Here is a 21,476-nt window from a genome sequence, read left to right as displayed (position 1 = left end):
CTGAGGCTCCCTGCCAGAGAGACAGAGGAGAGGAGTAGTCTCTGATCTGAGGCTCCCTGCCAGAGAGACAGAGGAGAGGAGCAGACTCTGATCTGAGGCTCCCTGCCAGAGAGACAGAGGAGAGGAGCAGACTCTGATCTGAGGCTCCCTGCCAGAGAGACAGAGGAGAGGAGTAGTCTCTGATCTGAGGCTCCCTGCCAGAGAGACAGAGGAGAGGAGCAGTCTCTGATCTGAGGCTCCCTGCCAGAGAGACAGAGGAGAGGAGTAGTCTCTGATCTGAGGCTCCCTGCCAGAGAGACAGAGGAGAGGAGCAGACTCTGATCTGAGGCTCCCTGCCAGAGAGACAGAGGAGAGGAGTAGACTCTGATCTGAGGCTCCCTGCCAGAGAGACAGAGGAGAGGAGTAGACTCTGATCTGAGGGTCCCTGCCAGAGAGACAGAGGAGAGGAGTAGACTCTGATCTGAGGCTCCCTGCCAGGGAGACAGAGGAGAGGAGTAGACTCTGATCTGAGGGTCCCTGTCTTCATGTGTGCCATTGAAGGCGTATTTCAGTCCGAGTGTGAAGTGAACATAAGCCCAGTTAGTTGAATAATGTGATTCAAATAGCCTTGTAGTATCTGTTGCTATAAACTGTATTGGAGGAGAAGTATGAGCCTGAACATGTAGTCCTGAGCAGTGTACACAGCCATTGTTAGAAAACCTAACCAAGGCCCAGACACCAAACGTGTCAGACCATTACCTATAGCCAGGAATATGAAGGGAAAGTCTAGGAGAAAAAAGACTTAGCTCGTGTCTAATAAATATCAGAGCAATTTCAATATGCCAATGATATCATGGCTGGGCTGGCAGTGGAAAGAGCAGGGTCCAGACGCATGTGAGCAAGCATGCTACCATTCTCACACACACACACACACACACACACACACACACACACACACACACACACACACACACACACACACACACACACACACACACACACACACACACACACACACACACACACACACACACACACACACACACACACCCCGCTCCACTACATCCAGGTTCAAGGCTGGTAATGCTCTCCACAGTGTGTCAGTTTCCCCACCAGCCCACCGGCCTCTTCTGATTTACTAGCCCAACTGCTGACTCTGTCTGTCTGACTGCAAGGTTACATTGGGCCATGACATATTTTACACGTTTCCCACAGAGGGAGAGGGAGACACAGACTCTGTCTGGCCCCAGGCCAGGGACAAGGCCATGGGGTAGAACTTCAAGAGGCGCAGGGAGCAAGTGCCCACACAGCTGTTGAGGTTACAGGATACTGTAGGTACAGTAGAACACAGTCAATGAGCTTACAGGGTACGGTAGAACACAGACAGTGAGGTTACAGGGTACTGTAGAACACAGTCAGTGAGGTTACAGGGTACTGTAGAACACAGTCAGTGAGGTTACAGGGTACTGTAGAACACAGTCAGTGAGGTTACAGGGTACTGTAGAACACAGTCAGTGAGGTTACAGGGTACTGTAGTACACAGTCAGTGAGGTTACAGGGTACTGTAGAACACAGTCAGTGAGGTTACAGGGTACTGTAGAACACAGTCAGTGAGGTTACAGGGTACTGTAGAACACAGTCAGTGAGGTTACAGGGTACTGTAGTACACAGTCACTGACCACAAAATAGTGAGATGTCTATGTGTTGGCCTTGGTAACTAAACTAAACACATAACTTTCAGCTATATCCCAGCATGATTCTGAGGTTTCTCATGCTGACAATCGTGAGTAAGGGCTCAAATATTCCCCAGCTGGACACCCACCCCCCTACAGTACATTAGTTAGAGGGATGTAACATTCACTAACCCCTACAGTACATTAGTTAGAGGGATGTAACATTCACTAACCCCTACAGTACATTAGTTAGAGGGATGTAACAGTCACTAACCCCTATAGTACATTAGTTAGAGGGATGTAACAGTCACTAACCCCTACAGTACATTAGTTAGAGGGATGTAACATTCACTAACCCCTATAGTACATTAGTTAGAGGGATGTAACAGTCACTAACCCCTACAGTACATTAGTTAGAGGGATGTAACATTCACTAACCCCTACAGTACATTAGTTAGAGGGATGTAACATTCACTAACCCCTACAGTACATTAGTTAGAGGGATGTAACATTCACTAACCCCTATAGTACATTAGTTAGAGGGATGTAACAGTCACTAAACCTCTGTCCACACTTAGAGAGAAGCTGCAATTACCATCATTCAGCTCTTTAATGGAAGAAAGAGACGCTATTTTCCCATAAACTATTTTTTCCATTACGCACATCATACAGGGTGCATCCCAAATGGCTCTGGTCAAAAGTAGTGCACTACATTGGGAATAGGGTGCCATTTAGTATGCACACACATGGACAGCTGAAAGAGACCCTCTATTTTACTGTAGTGAATGAAACAACCTTGACTGGAGCCTAAGCCAGATGGTCTTTCAGCGCCAGCCGGTCCTATGGCGTAGCTGTTGTTTCTACGCCAGGTTCAGACTTTACTACTCTCATACAAATGGGTCCAAAACTGACTGCATGTTGCTAAACAAAGCTCATCATCATTAGGGAGACGGTGGTCATTTTTTAATTAGCACCAGTTCAGCTCTGGGTTTAAATAGTATTTGTTTTCTTTCAAAAAACATTTTGGAATAGCCCCAAAAGTGCAAACGCCGGCAATCTGGCACTCCAGGCAGGCTCAATCAAACACTTAAAGTTTTTGAAAGAAAACATGATTTGAACCTAGGTCTGCACCGGTTGGTTGGAGACCTAAAGCACCCCTAGTTGTAGATCTCTTCCATTACTGTATTGTACTCAGAGTTTCTGTTTTTCTTCTCTCTCTGGCAGTGGATCATGTGTGGAATAACCCAATGATACACTGCCTGCCAGCAGTAATTTAGGAGAGATAGTGTCTCCAACTCTTTTCCCACCAGCTTTTAATATTTTATTTTCTGGTAATGAAAAACATGTGTTTGCTGCAAGGCATCATGGGGCACGGAGCAGATGTCCTTCTTCCCACCTGAGTGTGTGTAATAGTCTCCCATGTGACATGTGTGATTAAGCTGTGTTACATGCCCACGGCAAGGCCAGGTCTGGAGTAATCAAACACACACACAACAGCTCTGGCAACCTGGGAAACCCCTGGAATACTGACATGTGTGACTGACCATCAAAGAAGTGAGCATCCTAGAAAATGACTGAATAAGGATCCTCATCCTCAGTTTGGACGTGTTGATTTGAGGCAGTGCACCAAAGCAGCTGAAGCCGTAACAAAATGTCATAGTCACTAAACATAGTAGCTGCAGAATACTGTTGAGAACGGTTGTCAAAGAGAGGCAATGACATAACATTTTGAGCTGCATGGAGTGAAAGCGTGATTCCAACTGTGAAAGGTTCCCATCCAAAAAAAGACTCTCCTCAATCGCCCTCCTCGTGTTGGAAGCCATTAGTGATGATGTCACAACCCAGCTATTCCATTCCTTCTCCAGAGTCCTGAAGAAGAGTCTGTCTGAACACAGCCACTCTAAACGTACAGTACTACTACGCCTTCACTATGTTAGGCTCTTCTCCAAACAAGAGAATAAACATAATTTGAAAAAAAAATGCTCTTGGCTTCAGCCCTCCTAACCAGTCCTCTTTGAGAAATTCCTGCTGAACACAGCTCAAAAGAGATGTAGGAGTGGGCAGGCAGGGTGTAGCCTAGGATTTAGTGCCCTTCAATGTGGTCTATTGTACTCATTCAAAGAGTCTGATTCATAGAGTAACGTGAGCATGGCAGGAGTAAGGGTCTCCTACCTTTCTACCAACTTGGCCAGTCAGTCCAAGAGGTCCTGAAGCACCACGGTCTCCCTAAACAGATCAGAATTAGAGATGTACATACAGTTACAAGTCAACTTCATACTCTTCATGTACATGAAACAGGTCTCTACTACTTTACTTGCTACTTGCCAGCTAAAACAGATAACACATTAGGTCATATTGGACAATATTGAAAATTGGGCTATTGCAAAATGTGTTTCCATTTTGTTGAGTAACTCTCAATGACAAAAGCTCAATGATATGATTCTCTGTTACAGATAACTTATTATATTATTGAATTATTACATTATCCCGTGTTATTAGGTTAGCCGTTGTTACACTCTCCCTTTTTAAAGAACACTGAAACATTAGATACTCACTCTCTCTCCTTTTGGAGCTCTGCCCGGCGAAAGGCCAGAGTCTCCTTTCCGTCCCTGGAACAGAGTACACACACACACACACACACACACACACACACACACACAGAAGGAGACAGAGAGAGAGAGAGACAGAGAGAGAGAGAGAGACAGAGAAACAGAGACAGAGAGAGAGAGAGAGAGAGAGAGAGAGAGAGAGAAAAACAGAGAGAGAGAGACAGAGAGAGAGAGAGAGAGAGAGAGAGAGACAGAGACAGACAGAGAGAGAAAGACAGAGAAAGACAGAGAGAGAAACAAACTGTTTAATAGTCAGATTCCCCTGATTCTCCACTTATGGCATTAGTCTCTAAATACTGAACAGATGTACAGTCGTGGCCAAAAGTTTTGAGAATTACACAAATATTAATTTTCACAAAGTCTGCTGCCTCAGTTTGTATGATGGCAATTTGCATATACTCCAGAATGTTATGAAGAGTGATCAGATGAATTGCAATTAATTGCAAAGTCCCTCTTTGCATGCAAATGAACTGGATCCCCAAAAAACATTTCCACTGCATTTCAGCCCTGCCACAAAAGGACCAGCTGACATCATGTCAGTGATTCTCTCGATAACACAGGTGTGAGTTTTGACGAGGACAAGGCTGGAGATCATTCTGTCATGCTGACTGAGTTTGAATAACAGACTGGAAGCTTCAAAATGAGGGTGGTGCTTGGAATCATTGTTCTTGCTCTGTCATCCATGGTTACCTGCAAGGAAACACGTGCCGTCATCATTGCATTGCACAAAAAGGGCTTCACAGGCAAGGATATTGCTGCCAGTAAGATTGCACCTAAATCAACCATTTATCGGATCATCAAGAACTTCAAGGAGAGCGGTTCAATTGTTGTGAAGAAGGCTTCAGGGCGCCCAAGAAAGTGCAGCAAGCGCCAGGACGTCTCCTAAAGTTGATTCAGCTGCTGCGATCGGTGCACCACCAGTACAGAGCTTGCTCAGGAATGGCAGCAGGCAGGTGTGAGTGCATCTGCACGCACAGTGAGGCGAAGACTATTGGAGGATGGCCTGGTGTCAAGAAGGGCAGCAAAGAAGTCACTTCCCTCCAGGAAAAACATCAGGGACAGACTGATATTCTGCAAAAGGTACAGGGATTGGACTGCTGAGGACTGGGGTAAAGTCATTTTCTCTGATGAATCACCTTTCCGATTGTTTGGGGCTTCTGGAAAAAAGCTTGTCCGGAGAAGACATGGTGAGCGCTACCATCAGTCCTGTGTCATGCCAACAGTAAAGCATCCTGAGATCAATTCATGTGTGGGGTTGCTTCTCAGCCAAGGGAGTGGGCTCACTCACAATTTTGCCAAAGAACATAGCCATGAATAAAGAATGGTACCAACACATCCTCCGAGAGCAACTTCTCCCAACCATCCAGGAACAGTTTGGGGATGAGCAATGCCTTTTCCAGCATGATGGAGCACCTTGCCATAAGGCAAAAGTGATAACTAAGTGGCTCGGGGAACAAAACATAGATATTTTGGGTCCAGGGCCAGGAAACTCCCCAGACATTAATCCCATTGAGAACTTGTGGTCAATCCTCAAGAGGCGGGTGGACAAACAAAAACAAACACATTCTGACAAACTCCAAGCATTGACTATGCAAGAATGGGCTGCCATCAGTCAGGATGTGGCCCAGAAGTTAATTGACAGCATGCCAGGGCAGATTGCAGAGGTCTTGAAAAAGAAAGGTCAATACTGCAAATACTGACTCTTTGCATCAACTTAATGTAATTGTCAATAAAAGCCTTTGACACTTATGAAATGCTTGTAATTATACTATTCCATAGTATTCCATAGTAACATCTGACAAAAATATCTAACGACTCTGAGGCAGCAGACTTTGTGAAAATGTATATTTGTGTCATTCTCAAAACTTTTGGCCACGACTGTAGATTTCTGAAATCTTGAAAGAAGGTTCAGGACAGCAACTTGATTTCCCTCAATAGTATTTATTACTGTTGTGTTTTGAAGCAAACTGCTTCGTCAAAGCACAGATGTTGATTTCTCCCATATACCTCAACGTAAAGAGCCTACTCAATGTTACAGTATATATGAGTTAAAGTAAAAACATATTCTCACATGCGCCGAATACAACAGGTGTATACTTTACCGTAAAATGCTTGTTTACGAGCCCTTCCCAACAATACAGAGTATAATTTATTAGATTTCTTTATACAAATAGTAACACAAGAGAAATAAAATACACAAGAATATAGCTATATACAGGGAGTACTAGTACCAGATGAATATGGAGCTATATGCAGGGAGCACTAGTACCAAATCAATGTGGAGCTATATACAGGGAGTACTAGTACCAGATCAATGTGGAGCTATATACAGGGAGTACCAGTACCAAATCAATGTGAAGCTATATACAGGGAGTACCAGTACCAAATCAATGTGGAGCTATATACAGGGAGTACCAGTACCAAATCAATGTGGAGCTATATACAGGGAGTACCAGTACCAAATCAATGTGGAGCTATATACAGGGAGTACCAGTACCAAATCAATGTGGAGCTATATACAGGGAGTACTAGTACCAAATCAATGTGAAGCTATATACAGGGAGTACCAGTACCAAATCAATGTGGAGCTATATACAGGGAGTACCAGTACCAAATCAATGTGGAGCTATATACAGGGAGTACCAGTACCAGATCAATGTGAAGCTATATACAGGGAGTACTAGTACCAAATCAATGTGAAGCTATATACAGGGAGTACCAGTACCAGATCAATGTGAAGCTATATACAGGGAGCACCAGTACCAGATCAATGTGGAGCTATATACAGGGAGTACCAGTACCAGATCAATGTGAAGCTATATACAGGGAGCACCAGATCAATGTGGAGCTATATACAGGTAGTACCAGTACCAGATCAATGTGAAGCTATATACAGGGAGTACCAGTACCAGATCAATGTGGAGCTAAATACAGGGAGTACTAGTACCAGATCAATGCGGAGCTATATACAGGGAGTACTAGTACCAGATCAATGCGGAGCTATATACAGGGAATACCAGTACCAGATCAATGTGGAGCTATATACAGGGAGTACCAGTACCAGATCGATGTGGAGCTATATACAGTGGGGGAAAAAAGTATTTGACCCCTCTGCAAAACATGACTTAGTACTTGGTGGCAAAACCCTTGTTGGCAATCACAGAGGACAGACGTTTCTTGTAGTTGGCCACCAGGTTTGCACACATCTCAGGAGGGATTTTGTCCCACTCCTCTTTGCAGATCTTCTCCAAGTCATTAAGGTTTCGAGGCTGACGTTTGGCAACTCGAACCTTCAGCTCCCTCCACAGATTTTCTATGTGATTAAGGTCTGGAGACTGGCTAGGCCACTCCAGGACCTTAATGTGCTTCTTCTTGAGCTAATCCTTTGTTGCCTTGGCCGTGTGTTTTGGGTCATTGTCATGCTGGAATACCCATCCACGGCCCATTTTCAATGCCCTGGCTGAGGGAAGGAGGTTCTCACCCAAGATTTGACAGTACATGGCCCCGTCAAATGATGCGGTGAAGTTGTCCTGTCCCCTTAGCAGAAAAACACCCCCAAAGCATAATGTTTCCACCTCCATGTTTGACGGTGGAGATGGTGTTCTTGGGGTCATAGGCAGCATTCCTCCTCCTCCAAACACGGCGAGTTGAGTTGATGCCAAAGAGCTCCATTTTGGTCTCATCTAACCACAACGCTTTCACCAGTTGTCCTCTGAATCATTCAGATGTTCATTGGCAAACTTCAGACGGGCATGTATATGTATTCTTGAGCAGGGGGACCTTGCGGGCGCTGCAGGATTTCAGTCCTTCACGGCATAGTGTGTTACCAATTGTTTTCTTGGTGACAATGGTCCCAGCTGCCTTGAGATCATTGACAAGATCCTCCCGTGTAGTTCTGGGCTGATTCCTCACCGTTCTCATGATCATTGCAACCCCACGAGGTGAGATCTGCATGGAGCCCCAGGCCGAGAGAGATTGACAGTTCTTTTGTGTTTCTTCCATTTGCGAATAATCGCACCAAATGTTGTCACCTTCTCACCAAGCTGCTTGGCGATGGTCTTGTAGCCCATTTCAGCCTTGTGTAGGTCTACAATCTTGTCCCTGACATCCTTGGAGAGCTCTTTGGTCTTGGCCATGGTGGAGAGTTTGGAATCTGATTGATTGATTGCTTCTGTGGACAGGTGTCTTTTTTACAGGTAACAAGCTGCGGTTAGGAGCACTCCCTTTAAGAGTGTGCTCCTAATCTCAGCTCGTTACCTGTATAAAAGACACCTGGGAGCCAGAAATCTTTCTGATTGAGAGGTGGTCAAATACTTATTTCCCTCATTAAAATGCAAATCAATTTCTAACATTTTTGACATGCGTTTTTCTGGATTTTTTGTTGTTATTCTGTCTCTCACTGTTCAAATAAACCTACCATTAAAATTATAGACTGATCCTTTCTTTATCAGTGGGCAAATGTACAAAATCAGCAGGGGATCAAATACTTTTTTCCCCCACTGTACAGGGAGTACCAGTACCAGATCAATGCGGAGCTATATACAGGGAGCACTAGTACCAGATCAATGTGAAGCTATATACAGGGAGTACCAGTATCAAATCAATGTGGAGCTATATACAGGTACCAGTACCAGATCAATGTGGAGCTATATATAGGTACCAGTACCAGATCAATGTGGAGCTATATACAGGGAGTACCAGTATCAAATCAATGTGGAGCTATATACAGAGAGTACCAGTACCAGATCAATGTGGAGCTATATACAGGGATTACCAGTACCAGATCAATGTGGAGCTATATACAGGTAGTACCAGTACCAGATCAATGTGGAGCTATATACAGGGAGTACCAGTACCAGATCAATGTGGAGCTAAATACAGGGAGTAGCAGTACCCGATCAATGTGCAGGGATATGATATATTTGAGCTATATATATACATAAAGGCAGGGTAAAGTGACTAGGCATCAGCATAGATAATAATAAGAGTACACTCAAAGAACCCTTTTTGGTTCCAGGTAGAACCCTTTGGGACCCAGGTAGAACCCTGTTGCTTGGTTCCCTTTCCACAGAGTGTTATACGGAACCCAAAAGGGTTCTACCTGGAACCAAAAAGGGTTACCCTATTGGGACAGCCGAAGAACTCTTTTTTCTAAGTGTAACAATAAAGAGCAGATTAGAAGCAGCATATGATGCGTGTGTGTGTGTGTGTGTGTTTACATGTTCTCTGCCATGGCATGCAGAGCTCAAGCACTGGCATTTACATGTAGGACTACATTACCCACTGTTAGTTAACGGTAGTGATCCGATACACACACAATTGCTTGATGTAATGGTGCATTTACACATTCTCTGCAAAGTTATGCTTTTTAATCACACAAAGGTGGAGAATTACAGTTTACATGCCGGCCTGTAGTGTGATGAGTGAATAGGTTCACACACAACAGTTGTATTTACACAAGACAGAGTCCATTAATATGAGTGACCAGGCACATTCCTTGTCCTTTTCAGGAAGTAGTGGGATGCTGTCTGACTACTGCTGTAGTCTAGGGTACTGGGAAGTAATTACGTTATAATCTTAAATACTGTACCATAAAGACGTTGAACGCATATAATCCTAAACCTCACTCATACATAGGATCAGGAGTTTTTCACTGACCACTTGATCTGACCCAGAAAAACTCAGGGCCCTTTAAATATAACTAGGGCCCATGGTTTTTACTGGCCAGGTGGAAAGGAAAACAACCTGGCCCTCTACATGTTAATTGGGCCATTCAAGGACTAACACAGAAACTTTGCAACCAGTAGTAACATATGTGTTTGTTCAAAGGAATTGGATCAAAGGGAAATCATTTTACACACACTGAGCTTCTGAACAAATCCTGCATTATGGGTAACTTTTATGAATGTCCTCCTGCAGTTTATGACTTTGTCCTGTTTGCCTACGATGAAAGAGTCTCCACCTGAATGCACCAAGCCAATTTCAGCAGGTACTCTAGTCAACAATCACTGTTGGTGCTAAAACTGTGAAAAGACATAAACGGTCACAAAATAATACAATTATTCTACTAGGTTACTGATGGTAAAAAAAGATACGCTTCTCCATTATTGACTCCATCGCACCATTTAAGTCTACATTTTCACATAAGCCCCAACTTGGCATGAAATGTGTGTGCATCCCAAACAGCACCCTATTCCCCTATGGGTCCTGGTCAAAAGTTGTACGCTATAGGGAATAGGGTGGCGTTTGGGACACAACCATGGTCTCCTGGACAGGGCTAGGGAAAGGAGGTTGTAACTGGTGCCAACATCTACACTTGTGAACACTCTATTCATTTCATTGTCCAACTGACTTTTTTTTTCAGTGGAAACTTTTAGAATTGCACTTACTCTTGACACCCAGTTGCAAGTAAAAAAAAAAAGGTATTTAATTGTTCCTCTTAAAATTTACAACCAGAAAATAAACCGCCTGTTTTTCATCTCTGTGTAAGTGCAGTCATATAATTTTTTGGGGTCATTTAGCAGACACTCTTATCCAGAGCACCTAACAGCAGCAATTAGGGTTAAGTGTCTCGCTCAAGGGTACATCAACAGAGTTTTCACCTAGTCAGCTGGGGGACTCAAACCAGCGACCTTTCGGTTACTGGCCCAACACTCTTAACCACTAGCCTATCTGCCGGTTAGTGGCCCAACACTCTTAACCACTAGCCTATCTGCCGGTTACTGGCCCAACACTCTTAACCACTAGCCTATCTGCCGGTTACTGGCCCAACACTCTTAACCACTAGCCTATCTGCCGGTTACTGGCCCAACACTCTTAACCACTAGCCTATCTGCCGGTTACTGGCCCAACACTCTTAACCACTAGCCTATCTGCCGGTTACTGGCCCAACACTCTTAACCACTAGCCTATCTGCCGGTTAGTGGTGGTGTTATAGAAGACATGGATTAACCACTGATTAAGCAACGGCCATTTTCTGAAGAATTCCATTATGGTCCTAAAAGCACAGAAATAGTGCTTTCGGCATACTAACTATATCCATAGTGTGACCAGTAAGCATACTACATACTCAATTTACAGTACGGCACAAATAGTACTGTTAGTGCAGTTAGTATGAGTATTCGAACACAGCTATGGATTAACCACTGTGCTTTCACTCTGTCTTTATGAGTACTGACACAGGCACAGTTCAAAGAGGACATGACAGCCATAGAGTTTCCTATGGAATCACAGGATCTACATGTAATTAATGTTACCACTATATACAGCACATACACTATCACCAATACCTGTCTCTATATTGGCCCCATGCGGCCCCCAAAACACCTATGGGTCATAATTGATCTACTGAATACATACCTTGAGTCCAGGGGGTCCAGGGCGACCTGGGTTTCCATGGGGACCAGGAGGACCCTACAAAAACAGGAAGACACAATGTTGAGATGAAATGAAGATTGAGGAGAAAAACAGGTTGATCTACATGTACATGTGTTTCAGTATGAAGGGAGTGTGACAGTGTGTTCATGTAGTGGCTCATGTATATGCTTCAGCCACTTTGTGGTTTTTGTGAGGGAGTAGGGGATACTTCTATATCCATCACTGTTTGAGTAATCTTACTGCCAGTAGACTTTCCACTCTCTAACGTCTGGCTATGCAACTGGTCAAGGTTGTGTAGGTGCTCTGCAGACCAAATGTCTGTCTGTCTGTCTGTCTGTCTGTCTGTCTGTCTGTCTGTCTGTCTGTCTGCCTGCCTGCCTGCCTGCCTGCCTGCCTGCCTGCCTGCCTGCGTTATTAAATATGGATGTGGTTTTCCTCACTATTCCACCCTCATCCCAGGGGCCCACAGAGCAGAGTGAAGGTAAGGCCAGTCAATCATTTCTATACTGGATATTCTGTCTCTCTAATTGGAGTTATACTAAAAACTGTTGGTACATGTAGAATCCTATTGGACCAGGTATGCCAAATGTTTTAGCGGGGGACCAACTAAATAGCAACCTGACATACATCCACTGGTAATTAATGGTAAAGGATAAGTCCTCTTGGGGAAACGGAACATACATTCCAAGTGGGCCCCATTAAACAGAACATACATTCCAAGTGGGCCCCATTCAACAGAACATATATTCCAAATGGGCCCCATTCAACAGAACAGGGAGTTGGGGCTGATAGAACCCTTTGGAAAATAGTACTGTGAAGGTGTCTTCTGAGAAGCCTGATAAAATTTGATTCAAATCAATATTGAATTATTTTGGGGAGAGACAACGTTGGACGTGCTGGGGTAATATCCATCACAAACACCTCTGGTGACAGGGATAATGACAGTTGAAGTTATGACTTAAATGTGTTTGTTTCCCCCGTCGTACATGAAAAGAAAATTAACTAAAAGCATTCCTGAACACCAAAACCCTCTTGACTCCCTAGTGTTCCATTGTGGAGGAGAGAAGAGAGAGGGGTAATTATTTACAATCACATCCAGAGGAGAGAGAGAGGAGAGCGAGAGAGGAGAGAGAGAGGGGAGAGAGAGGGGAGACAGAGGAAAGAGAGAGGGATGAGAGACAGGGGAGAGAGAGAGGCGAGATAGAGAGGGGAGACAGGGGAACGTGAGAGAAGAGAGAGAGAGGGGAGACAGAAGAGAGAGAGGAGAGAGAGCAGATGGAGAGGGGAGACAGAGGAGAGAGAGGGGAGACAGGAGAGAGAGATGAGAGACAGAGGAGAGAGAGAGGAAAGAGAGAGGGGAGACAAAGGAAAGTGAGAGAAGGGACAGAGGAAAGAGAGAGGGGAGACAGAGGAGAGAGAGAGAGGAGACAGAGGAGAGAGAGAGGGGAGACAGAAGAGAGAGAGAGGGGAGACAGCGGAAAGTGAGAGAAGAGAGAGGAGAGAGAAAGGGGAGACAGAGGAGAGAGAGAGACCGGGGAAAGATAGAGGAGAGACAGGAGAGAGAGATGAGAGGCAAAGGAGAGAGAGGGGCAGACAGAGGAGAGAGAGAGGAGAGATGAGAGGAGGGCCAAGTGTTTGGTTTAGTAATCCTGCCTGTCTCAGTCTCTGTTATTTAATGTATGTGCGCTTTATTATCAGCTTGTAGAGAAGTTGCGTTATTATCAGCCTGTAGAGAAGTTGCTTTATTACCAGCCTGTATAGAAGTCAGCAGCTTTCACTACCCCCCACATACTACCCTGCCCCCTCAGCCCCAGTCCCAGCACACCACACACAGCTCAGTGGACATATGGAGACACTTACCAGAAGCTCATCTACAGATTTCCTCCCTCTCTATTCAACCATTCAGTGCATCTCATTGCATTTGCATTAGCTGGATATTACAACATATTGAAATCATTATCTCTTAATACAAAGACGGGAAAGAAATATAGAGAGGGGAGAGAGAGACAGAGAGAGAGAGAGTAGAGCGAGAGAGTAGAGAGAGAAGACAGAGAGAGAGAGAAAATGGTAGAGAGAAAAAAGAGACAACAGAGAGAGAAGACAGAGAGAAGACAGAGAGTGAGAGGATAGAGAGCGAAGACAGAGCGAAGACAGACAGAGAGAGAGAGAGAGAGAGAGAGAGAGAGAGAGAGAGAGAGAGAGAGAGAGAGAAAGACACAGAGAGAGAAAGACAGAGAGAGCAAGAGAGAGAGAGAGAGAGGACAGAGAGGGAGAGAGAGAAGACAGAGAGAGAAAGAAGACAGAGAGGGAGAGAAGACCTCTGGAGAGAGAAAATGGTGGAGAGAAAGAAGAGATAAACAGGAGGCACATGGAGAGACTAAGATATTAGCTTACACATCATATTCAATGAAGGCATGATATGTGAAGTGACATGGAGCAGGTGATGGGAAGATAGAGAGATATTCCCCTATGGAGACAGGAGGAGCATTACTCAGTTTATCCTTCAGCCTTTCAGTGTGTGGCCTGACATGGGAGGAGTAACCCTCTCTTCTCCCCTGAGCCCTGATAGTATCCCCACTGATCCCTGTAAAAAGAGGCCTTTGGCTTGTACACAAGGAAAGAAATCTGCCCTAGGTGTGTATGTGCACACACACTCACATAAGCTCATGCCTGGCACACAATAGCTCATTCGTAAAACACACACATGCACACACACACACACACACACGGCTCTCTCTCCCCCTGAGATCCAGGCATGGGTCTGGGGTCTGGGCCTAGGGTCTGGGCCTGCCTGTGGATGAAGGGGCAGCTGTGTCACAGGGGGAGAGCTGGGACCAGGTTTATGATGTGGGCCAACAACTTTTACAGGGGTGACACGTGCTACTGTCTTTACAGCCCATTAATCCAGAACAGACATTCTAACACACTCTGAGGTTAAACGGACCAGAGAGAGACATGACGCTTGGATCCAGATGACTTGAAGTCAGATAACAGACTTCTCAGAGCTGTAATGTGCTCTACGACATGAGTATGTAGAAAGCAAATGGGTGAGTATGTACATTCTGTATGTATTTCACATGAAATGACATCAAGGAAGTAACATAATGAAACTGTTAAATACAGTTAACTTAATATTGCGGTCATTGATTTATCTTTGGAGGAAAATATATGTGTACTGTTGTACTGTATAAACACAGACCTGGATTTAAAATACTATTTAAAATATCTAAAATACTTTTACATACATTCGAACTAGGTATTCAGATATATTTTACTTGAAAAGACAAGTAGTTTAGTATTTTAATGTACACTACACAACAAAAAGTATGTGGATGCCTACTTGTCGAAAATCTCATTCCAAAATCATGGGTTGGTCCCCCCCTTTGCTATTATAACACACATTCTGGGAAGGCTTTCCACTAAATGTTGGAACATTGCTGCGGGGACTTGCTTCCATTCAGCCACAAGAGCATTAGTGAGGTCGGGTACTGATATTGGATGATTAGGCCTGGGCTCTGTGCAGGCCAGTCAAGTTCTTCCACATCGATCTCGACAAACCATTTCTGTATGGACCTCACTTTGTGTACAGGGGCATTGTCATGCTGAAACAGGAAATGGCCTTCCCCAAACTGTTGCCACAAAGTTGGAAGCACAGAATGGTCTAGAATGTCATTGTGTGCTGTAACGTTAAGATTTCCCTCCACAGGAAATAAGGGGCCTAGCCCGAACCATTATTCCTCCTTCACCACACTTTACAGTTGGCACTATGCAGTCGGCAGGTAGCGTTCTCCTGGCATCCGTCAAACCCAGATTCGTCCGTCGGACTGCCAGATGGTGAACCTGTGATTCATCTCCCCAGAGAACACGTTTGGCGGCGAGCGTTACACCGCTCCAGCCGATGCTTGGCATTGCGCATGGTGATCTTAAGCTTGTGTGCGGCTCCTTGGCCATGGAAACCCATTTCATGAAGCTCCCAACGAACAGTTATTTTACTGTTGTTGCTTCCAGAGGCAGTTTGGAACTCGGTAGCGAGTGATGCTGAGGACAGGCAATTTTTACAAACTACGCGCTTCAGCACTTGGAGGTCCCATTCTATGAGCTTGTGTGGCCTACCGCTTCGTGGCTGAGCTATTGTTGCTCCGATAAGTTTCCACTTCACATAACAGCACTTACAGTTGACCGGGGAAGCTCTAGCAGGGTAGAAATTTTACAAACTGACTTGTTGGAAAGGTGGCATCCTGTGACGGTGCCACGTTGAAAGTCACTGAGGCCAGTAAGGCCATTCTACTGCTAATGTTTGTGTATGGAGATTACATGGCTGTGTAGTTGAAATAGCCGAATCCACAAAATGTGGGGTGTCCACATTTGTATATATAGTGTATTTGGAAATACACTTGGAAAGTATTTGACAGTATTTTCAAATACGTATTTCAAATACTATTTTCAAACACCTGGGATAAATTCATGGGACTGTATTTGAGTCAGTATATTTGAGTATTTGAAATACAATTTGCAGACTATTTGTTTTTTTACAAATAAGCATTCAAATACTCAAATAAAAATACTTGTTTTGGACTGTGCATTCAAAAATACTCCAATTAAATACCAGATACTCAAATACATATGTATTTGAACCCAGGTCAGATAAACAATACCCAAAACAGTGAATGGAAATGCCAGTGCAGTGCTGAATGGCCCTATAATCGACCTGCATCAGCCTTCTGTCAGAACCAGTGACAGGCAGCTCCCCTTGGAAAACAGCAGAGTCCTTATTTGGACCCTGGCACATTCAACCAAGAACATTCATCTTGATTTCCTCCTCAGTGCCACTACCCTTTCCACAGAGGGTTCTACATGGAACCCAAAATAATTCTACCTGCAACCTAAAAGGTTTCTCCTACGGGGACAGCCGAAAAATATTTTTTTCTAAGAGTATACTGCACTGCAATCTACTGAACTGCACACTACAGCACCTTCACACCTTCCCTGCTGCCTACACTGTGCTGAGGGTCAGTTCCCCACAACACAAAGGCTCCTTTGACGGCGGCTCAGGCACCAGGCACCATGCCTCCCTGCAGAGCTGGGTGATATCTTCCTCAGGCAGGCACGGCTTTCTTTGAGTGCTAGCCGGCTAGCCGCCCGCAGGCTTGACGACTGAGCTGAGGAACGCTGGTGTGAGGCTCTCACGTGTCTGAAGAGGAAGAGGTGAAGGAAGAGTTGAGTTGAGACAGGCTGCCCACAGTCAGACATGACACCTCTCTGTCAAGAGAAGCGGGCTGTTAGCGTTAGTGAGGTAGCTCACGTTCGCACAGCACCGACCGTCACCAACCCTTTACTGCAGTATCTGAGCTGTAATTATGAATGGGGGATGGCTATACGTCTAGACGACTCACGATTACACCTCACATATCTGTGTCAAAGGTGACAGGTCAAATGAGTTCAATGGCTTCTAAAGGTTAGGTTTCACTATTGCGTCAGTCCCCTGTAAACAGGTTTCATTAAATCAGTATTCACCATCCAGAGCCACCAAGGTCATTTGTAAAGGTTCATGAAGGTCACAGAAAATAAGCTGTGTTTAGTATACTGTCATTGCACTGTTTAAACAGTTTCTCATGTCTTTGTCAACATTAGAAGAATGAAAATGTTCCCCCGTGTGTTGATGTTTGCTGAGCCACGACCCAGAGAGCAGAGCTATCCATATCCAGCTGACAGGCAGGCAGCAGCTCAACCACTTCTTTTAGACATCATACAGTCTTGGGGGCAAATTCTAACTTCCACTTAAGTTCCATTTTCACTTAGTCTCCTATTGATGCCTAGATAACACCTACAGCATCATAGTGTAAAATGGTGTGCAGCATCAAAAGTTCAACATTCACCTGCTACCATTTCTGTCAAGCCGTCTATGCATACAATTTGATGAATACGTTTGATAAATCCAACGTACGCACCACACAGAACGCACTGCAACTGCTTCTGCAGCGCAATGCTGCAAGGCAAACACAGCGTTCCATTGGAAATGAATGTACTTCTGGTGTACCAAAATGCAATGACGCTGTCGGTGTGATCGAGGCGTTAAGATTAACCCAATACAGTACAAGATACTGCACCACCAAGTCACTCAGGAATCATTCAATCCACAGTGAATTGGAGTGAGTTGTCTGGCAATCCGGGTCTCAGGCTCTTGATCATGAATGAACGGCTTGAAGGTAGTGTACTGGCGGGAGCTGGTAGTGAGCTCCAGTCTGGCTCTTAAATGCCTTTAATAAGACGGGGACAAAGCTCTCTTTCTTCAGTTAAAGAGATTGGGTTCCCACAGCCTACCCCTCTGAGGACCCAGACCAGCCCCTGGCCTCCAGCCCCCGGCCTCTAGCCCCCAGCCTCTAGCCTCCAGCCTCCAGAATGTAGCACAGTCTCATAGACTACGGCTGGTAGCTGAAACACACACACGTATGCAGGCAAACACACACATGCGCACATACCTACGCAAACACACGTACAGTCACACACACTACCTAGAGAACTCAGTCTGCACAGGATCGCTGAACAGGCAGTAAACTGACCAGTTGACTGTTTCTTGCTGACTTCCTGCACTCCATCCTTCACACATATGTATTATCTTGACATTCATTAGGAACATATCTGTTTTTGTAAAACAGTAATGCTGAAAATCCCTGAAAAGCTGAAAAATGGAAGAGAGGATTCCATTATCATCGTGGGAAAGAAACAATATGTTCTGATGCTCTAATCTAAAAGAGCCACTCCTGATCCATTGATAAATCCTTAGATATCTCGGTGGAGGGATTCAGGCTTGCTTCCTACTGAGTAAAGTCTAATAAACATCAATTTTAAAATGACATGGATTACATAGGTCCTATGTTCAAAGGTTGTTACAGCTGCTCTACAGACCAAACCATGGCCCTAAGAGAGGCCACAGGGAGTTTAAACACAACAACAACAACATACATATTCAGAGAAACATAACATGTCTTTGTTTTGTTCTATTATTCACAACATGAGCATATTCTAACTCATATAAAGTGCTGCTCATTTTACTAAGGCCAGAGACACTGACTGAGTATGGAGCCGCATGGCAATGGTGAACTATTTAATTTAGAGCACTAATACACTGGAAGCATTCATACAAATAGAAGTAGCCTAACATAGAGGCCAAGTGAAATTATACAACAGGTGGGTCTAATCCTGAATGCTGATTGGTTAAAACCGCATTCCAGCCGGTGCCTATTCCACAAGCACTAGAGGTATATAAATACCCAATAGTATGCTACTTAATCTAACTAATCCAGAGTTGTTTCTAAATTTTACATAACATATTCATTCTTTAACACCTGAATTGCTCCTGTATATACCCCATACAATGAAGACCGTGTGTGTTTCCCTTAATGAATGTAGGTTTCACTCACTAATTTGCCTTCGGCTCCACTGACTATCATAGTCTTACAGCTGTTTGCTTTCCAGCTTTAGAGGCGTACCTTGGCAGCAGACAAACACAGTGTGGTCAGAGCCAAAGGAAACTGAACCTAGGGTGAATAATGCTCCATAATCCAGAGATGTTATTGAGAGCTTTATCATAATTCTCTATAAACCCCTCTGTATTAAGACACTACTAACGGTGTTATCTTAAAGGGATACTATGGGATTTTGGCAATGAGGCGCTTTATCTACATCACCAGAGTCAGATGAACTCATGGATACCATTTTTATGTCTCTGTGTGCAGTTTGAAGGAAGTTGCTAACTAGAGCTAGCGCAAATGCTTACTAGCGTTAGCACAATGACTGGAAGTCCATGGTATCTGCTAGCATGCTAGCAAACACAATAGACTTCCAGTCATTGCGCTATAGAAGATACCATAGACTTCTAGTCATTGCGCTAATGCTAGTTGGCATTGGATCGTGAAACTAACTCTAACTTCCTTCATACTGGACATAAAAATGTTGCCAAAATCCTAAAGTCTCCCTTTAATGTATTGGTTTTGGAATATAGACAGTACAATGGACCAGACAAGGGACAGCTGGCTCCCCAGAGCATAACGTAAAGGATGGATGATGGATGTGACTCTGGATAGGAAGAGTTTTTATGGAGGGTTTTTATGAAGCTTGTTATTGGTTTTAGTGCCAGGGTTTTTTGAGGTCCACTGAAACCCTTAAAAAAAAGAAAGCTCTTTCTTTCCAGGGGCCCCCTGTTTAAGAATTACTGTTTTAGTGTACTCCAAGAGGAACAGGAACACAACCAGGAGAAACTCACCCGAGGCCCCCTCTTTCCCGGCGTCCCTGGCTTCCCAGGAGGTCCTTGAAGTCCCTAGAAGGGGGGAAAAAATATGTCAATAAAGCAGGAAGTGAGTAAGAGCACTAACAGACTGTGTACAGGAAGTGGATTGAATTGATTGAAGGAAGCCACGTGTGAGAACAGAACTTGAATGAGATACAGTTCCATGGAAGAGTTGGTACTTGGAAGAGTTTGAGAGTTGGAAATGTAACATACAATCCACATAGTGGCATGTCATCACTAGCTGAGCTAACTGCCCTCATTACACTGGCAGTAAAACACCTATCAATCCACCCAGCACGGTTATACTCGGCTGGATCCAAAGTCATTTTCAGGAGCTGTATATTCGAAACAAGGCTTCGTTCTTTTCCCTGCCATTCTCCAAGCATAGCCTGTTACATTCAACACAGCTTAGTTTCAACTTGGATCAGCGCTAGCGAACCTCCTTTGTTAGGTCTTGGGTTTAAATGTTGGCAGTGTGGTTGAGAGCGTATTGTTAAGCCAGCTACGGCTCACTCCCACTGAAACCAATATTATTCCAATTCCAAAACCACTCCAGTGCTTGGATGTGGAAGTGTGAGTCACTGTGCTGGCAGGGCGGCCTGGACTGTGGACCGGGGCCTGCGTTGGTCGGTTCCAAACACAGCCACTCTTGTTAATTACGGGCATCAGCTAGCTTTAAACCAATTACACACATGGATTAGCTCAGCTATCAAAGGTCATTGCTAATGAGGGGTCAGAGTCTGCAAACCCAAGCAGAGAGCAGACCCTTAGTTAGGTTTGGAAATGTTAGGTTTTAGGTTTTGATCTCATTTCTACTTTTCCACCAGGCTCATAAAACACAATGACAAGACAGGAAAGAGTAAATGAAAAACATCTTGAGAACTACGTAGGAACATACAGTAGGATCTATGGTTTTGTTAACATACAGTAGGATCTATGGTTTTGTTAACATACAGTAGGATCTATGGTTTTGTTAACATACAGTAGGATCTATGGTTTTGTTAACATACAGTAGGATCTATGGTTTTGTTAACATACAGTAGGATCTATGGTTTTGTTAACATACAGTAGGAACTATGGTTTTGTTAACATGCAGTACGAACTACGGTTTTGTTAACATATAGTAGGAACTACAGTTCGTTAACATACAGTAGGAACTATGTTTTTTTTAACATAAACTAGGATCTACAGTTTGTTAACATACTGTGGCTTGATATTTTGTTGCCTGGAATTAAAATAGATTTTTTGGGGGGTTTGTATCATTGGATTTACACAACATGCCTACCACTTTGAAGATGCAAAATATTTTTTTGTGAAACAAACAAGAAATAAGACAAAAAAAATGAAAACTTGAGCATGCATAACTTTTCAACCCCCCAAAGTCAATACTTTGTAGAGCCACCTTCTGCAGCAATTACAGCTATAAGTCTCTTAGGGTGTCTCTATAAGCTTGGCACATCTAGCCACTGGGATTTTTGACGATTCTTCAAGGAAAAACTGCTCCAGCTCCTTCAAGTTGGATGGGTTCCGCTGGTGTACAGCAATCTTTAA

General features: G+C 44.2%; 1 protein-coding gene across 1 annotated transcript in view; it reads right to left on the bottom strand.

Moving 5' to 3' along the window:
* Positions 1–21,476, bottom strand: part of LOC115199662 (collagen alpha-1(XXVII) chain B) — a 98,760-nt gene that overhangs the window by 60,722 nt on the left and 16,562 nt on the right. The window contains exons 4-7 of the mRNA XM_029761971.1: positions 19,902–19,955; positions 11,621–11,674; positions 4,208–4,261; positions 3,825–3,878 (exon numbers count right to left, since the gene is read on the bottom strand). Of these exons, the coding sequence (XP_029617831.1) occupies positions 3,825–3,878; positions 4,208–4,261; positions 11,621–11,674; positions 19,902–19,955 (216 nt within the window). The remainder of the gene's footprint in view (positions 1–3,824; positions 3,879–4,207; positions 4,262–11,620; positions 11,675–19,901; positions 19,956–21,476) is intronic.

The sequence above is a fragment of the Salmo trutta genome, chromosome 9 (genome assembly GCF_901001165.1).
Source record: "Salmo trutta chromosome 9, fSalTru1.1, whole genome shotgun sequence".
In the NCBI taxonomy this organism is placed as follows: domain Eukaryota; kingdom Metazoa; phylum Chordata; class Actinopteri; order Salmoniformes; family Salmonidae; genus Salmo; species Salmo trutta.
This window is presented reverse-complemented; position numbering and strand designations above follow the sequence as displayed.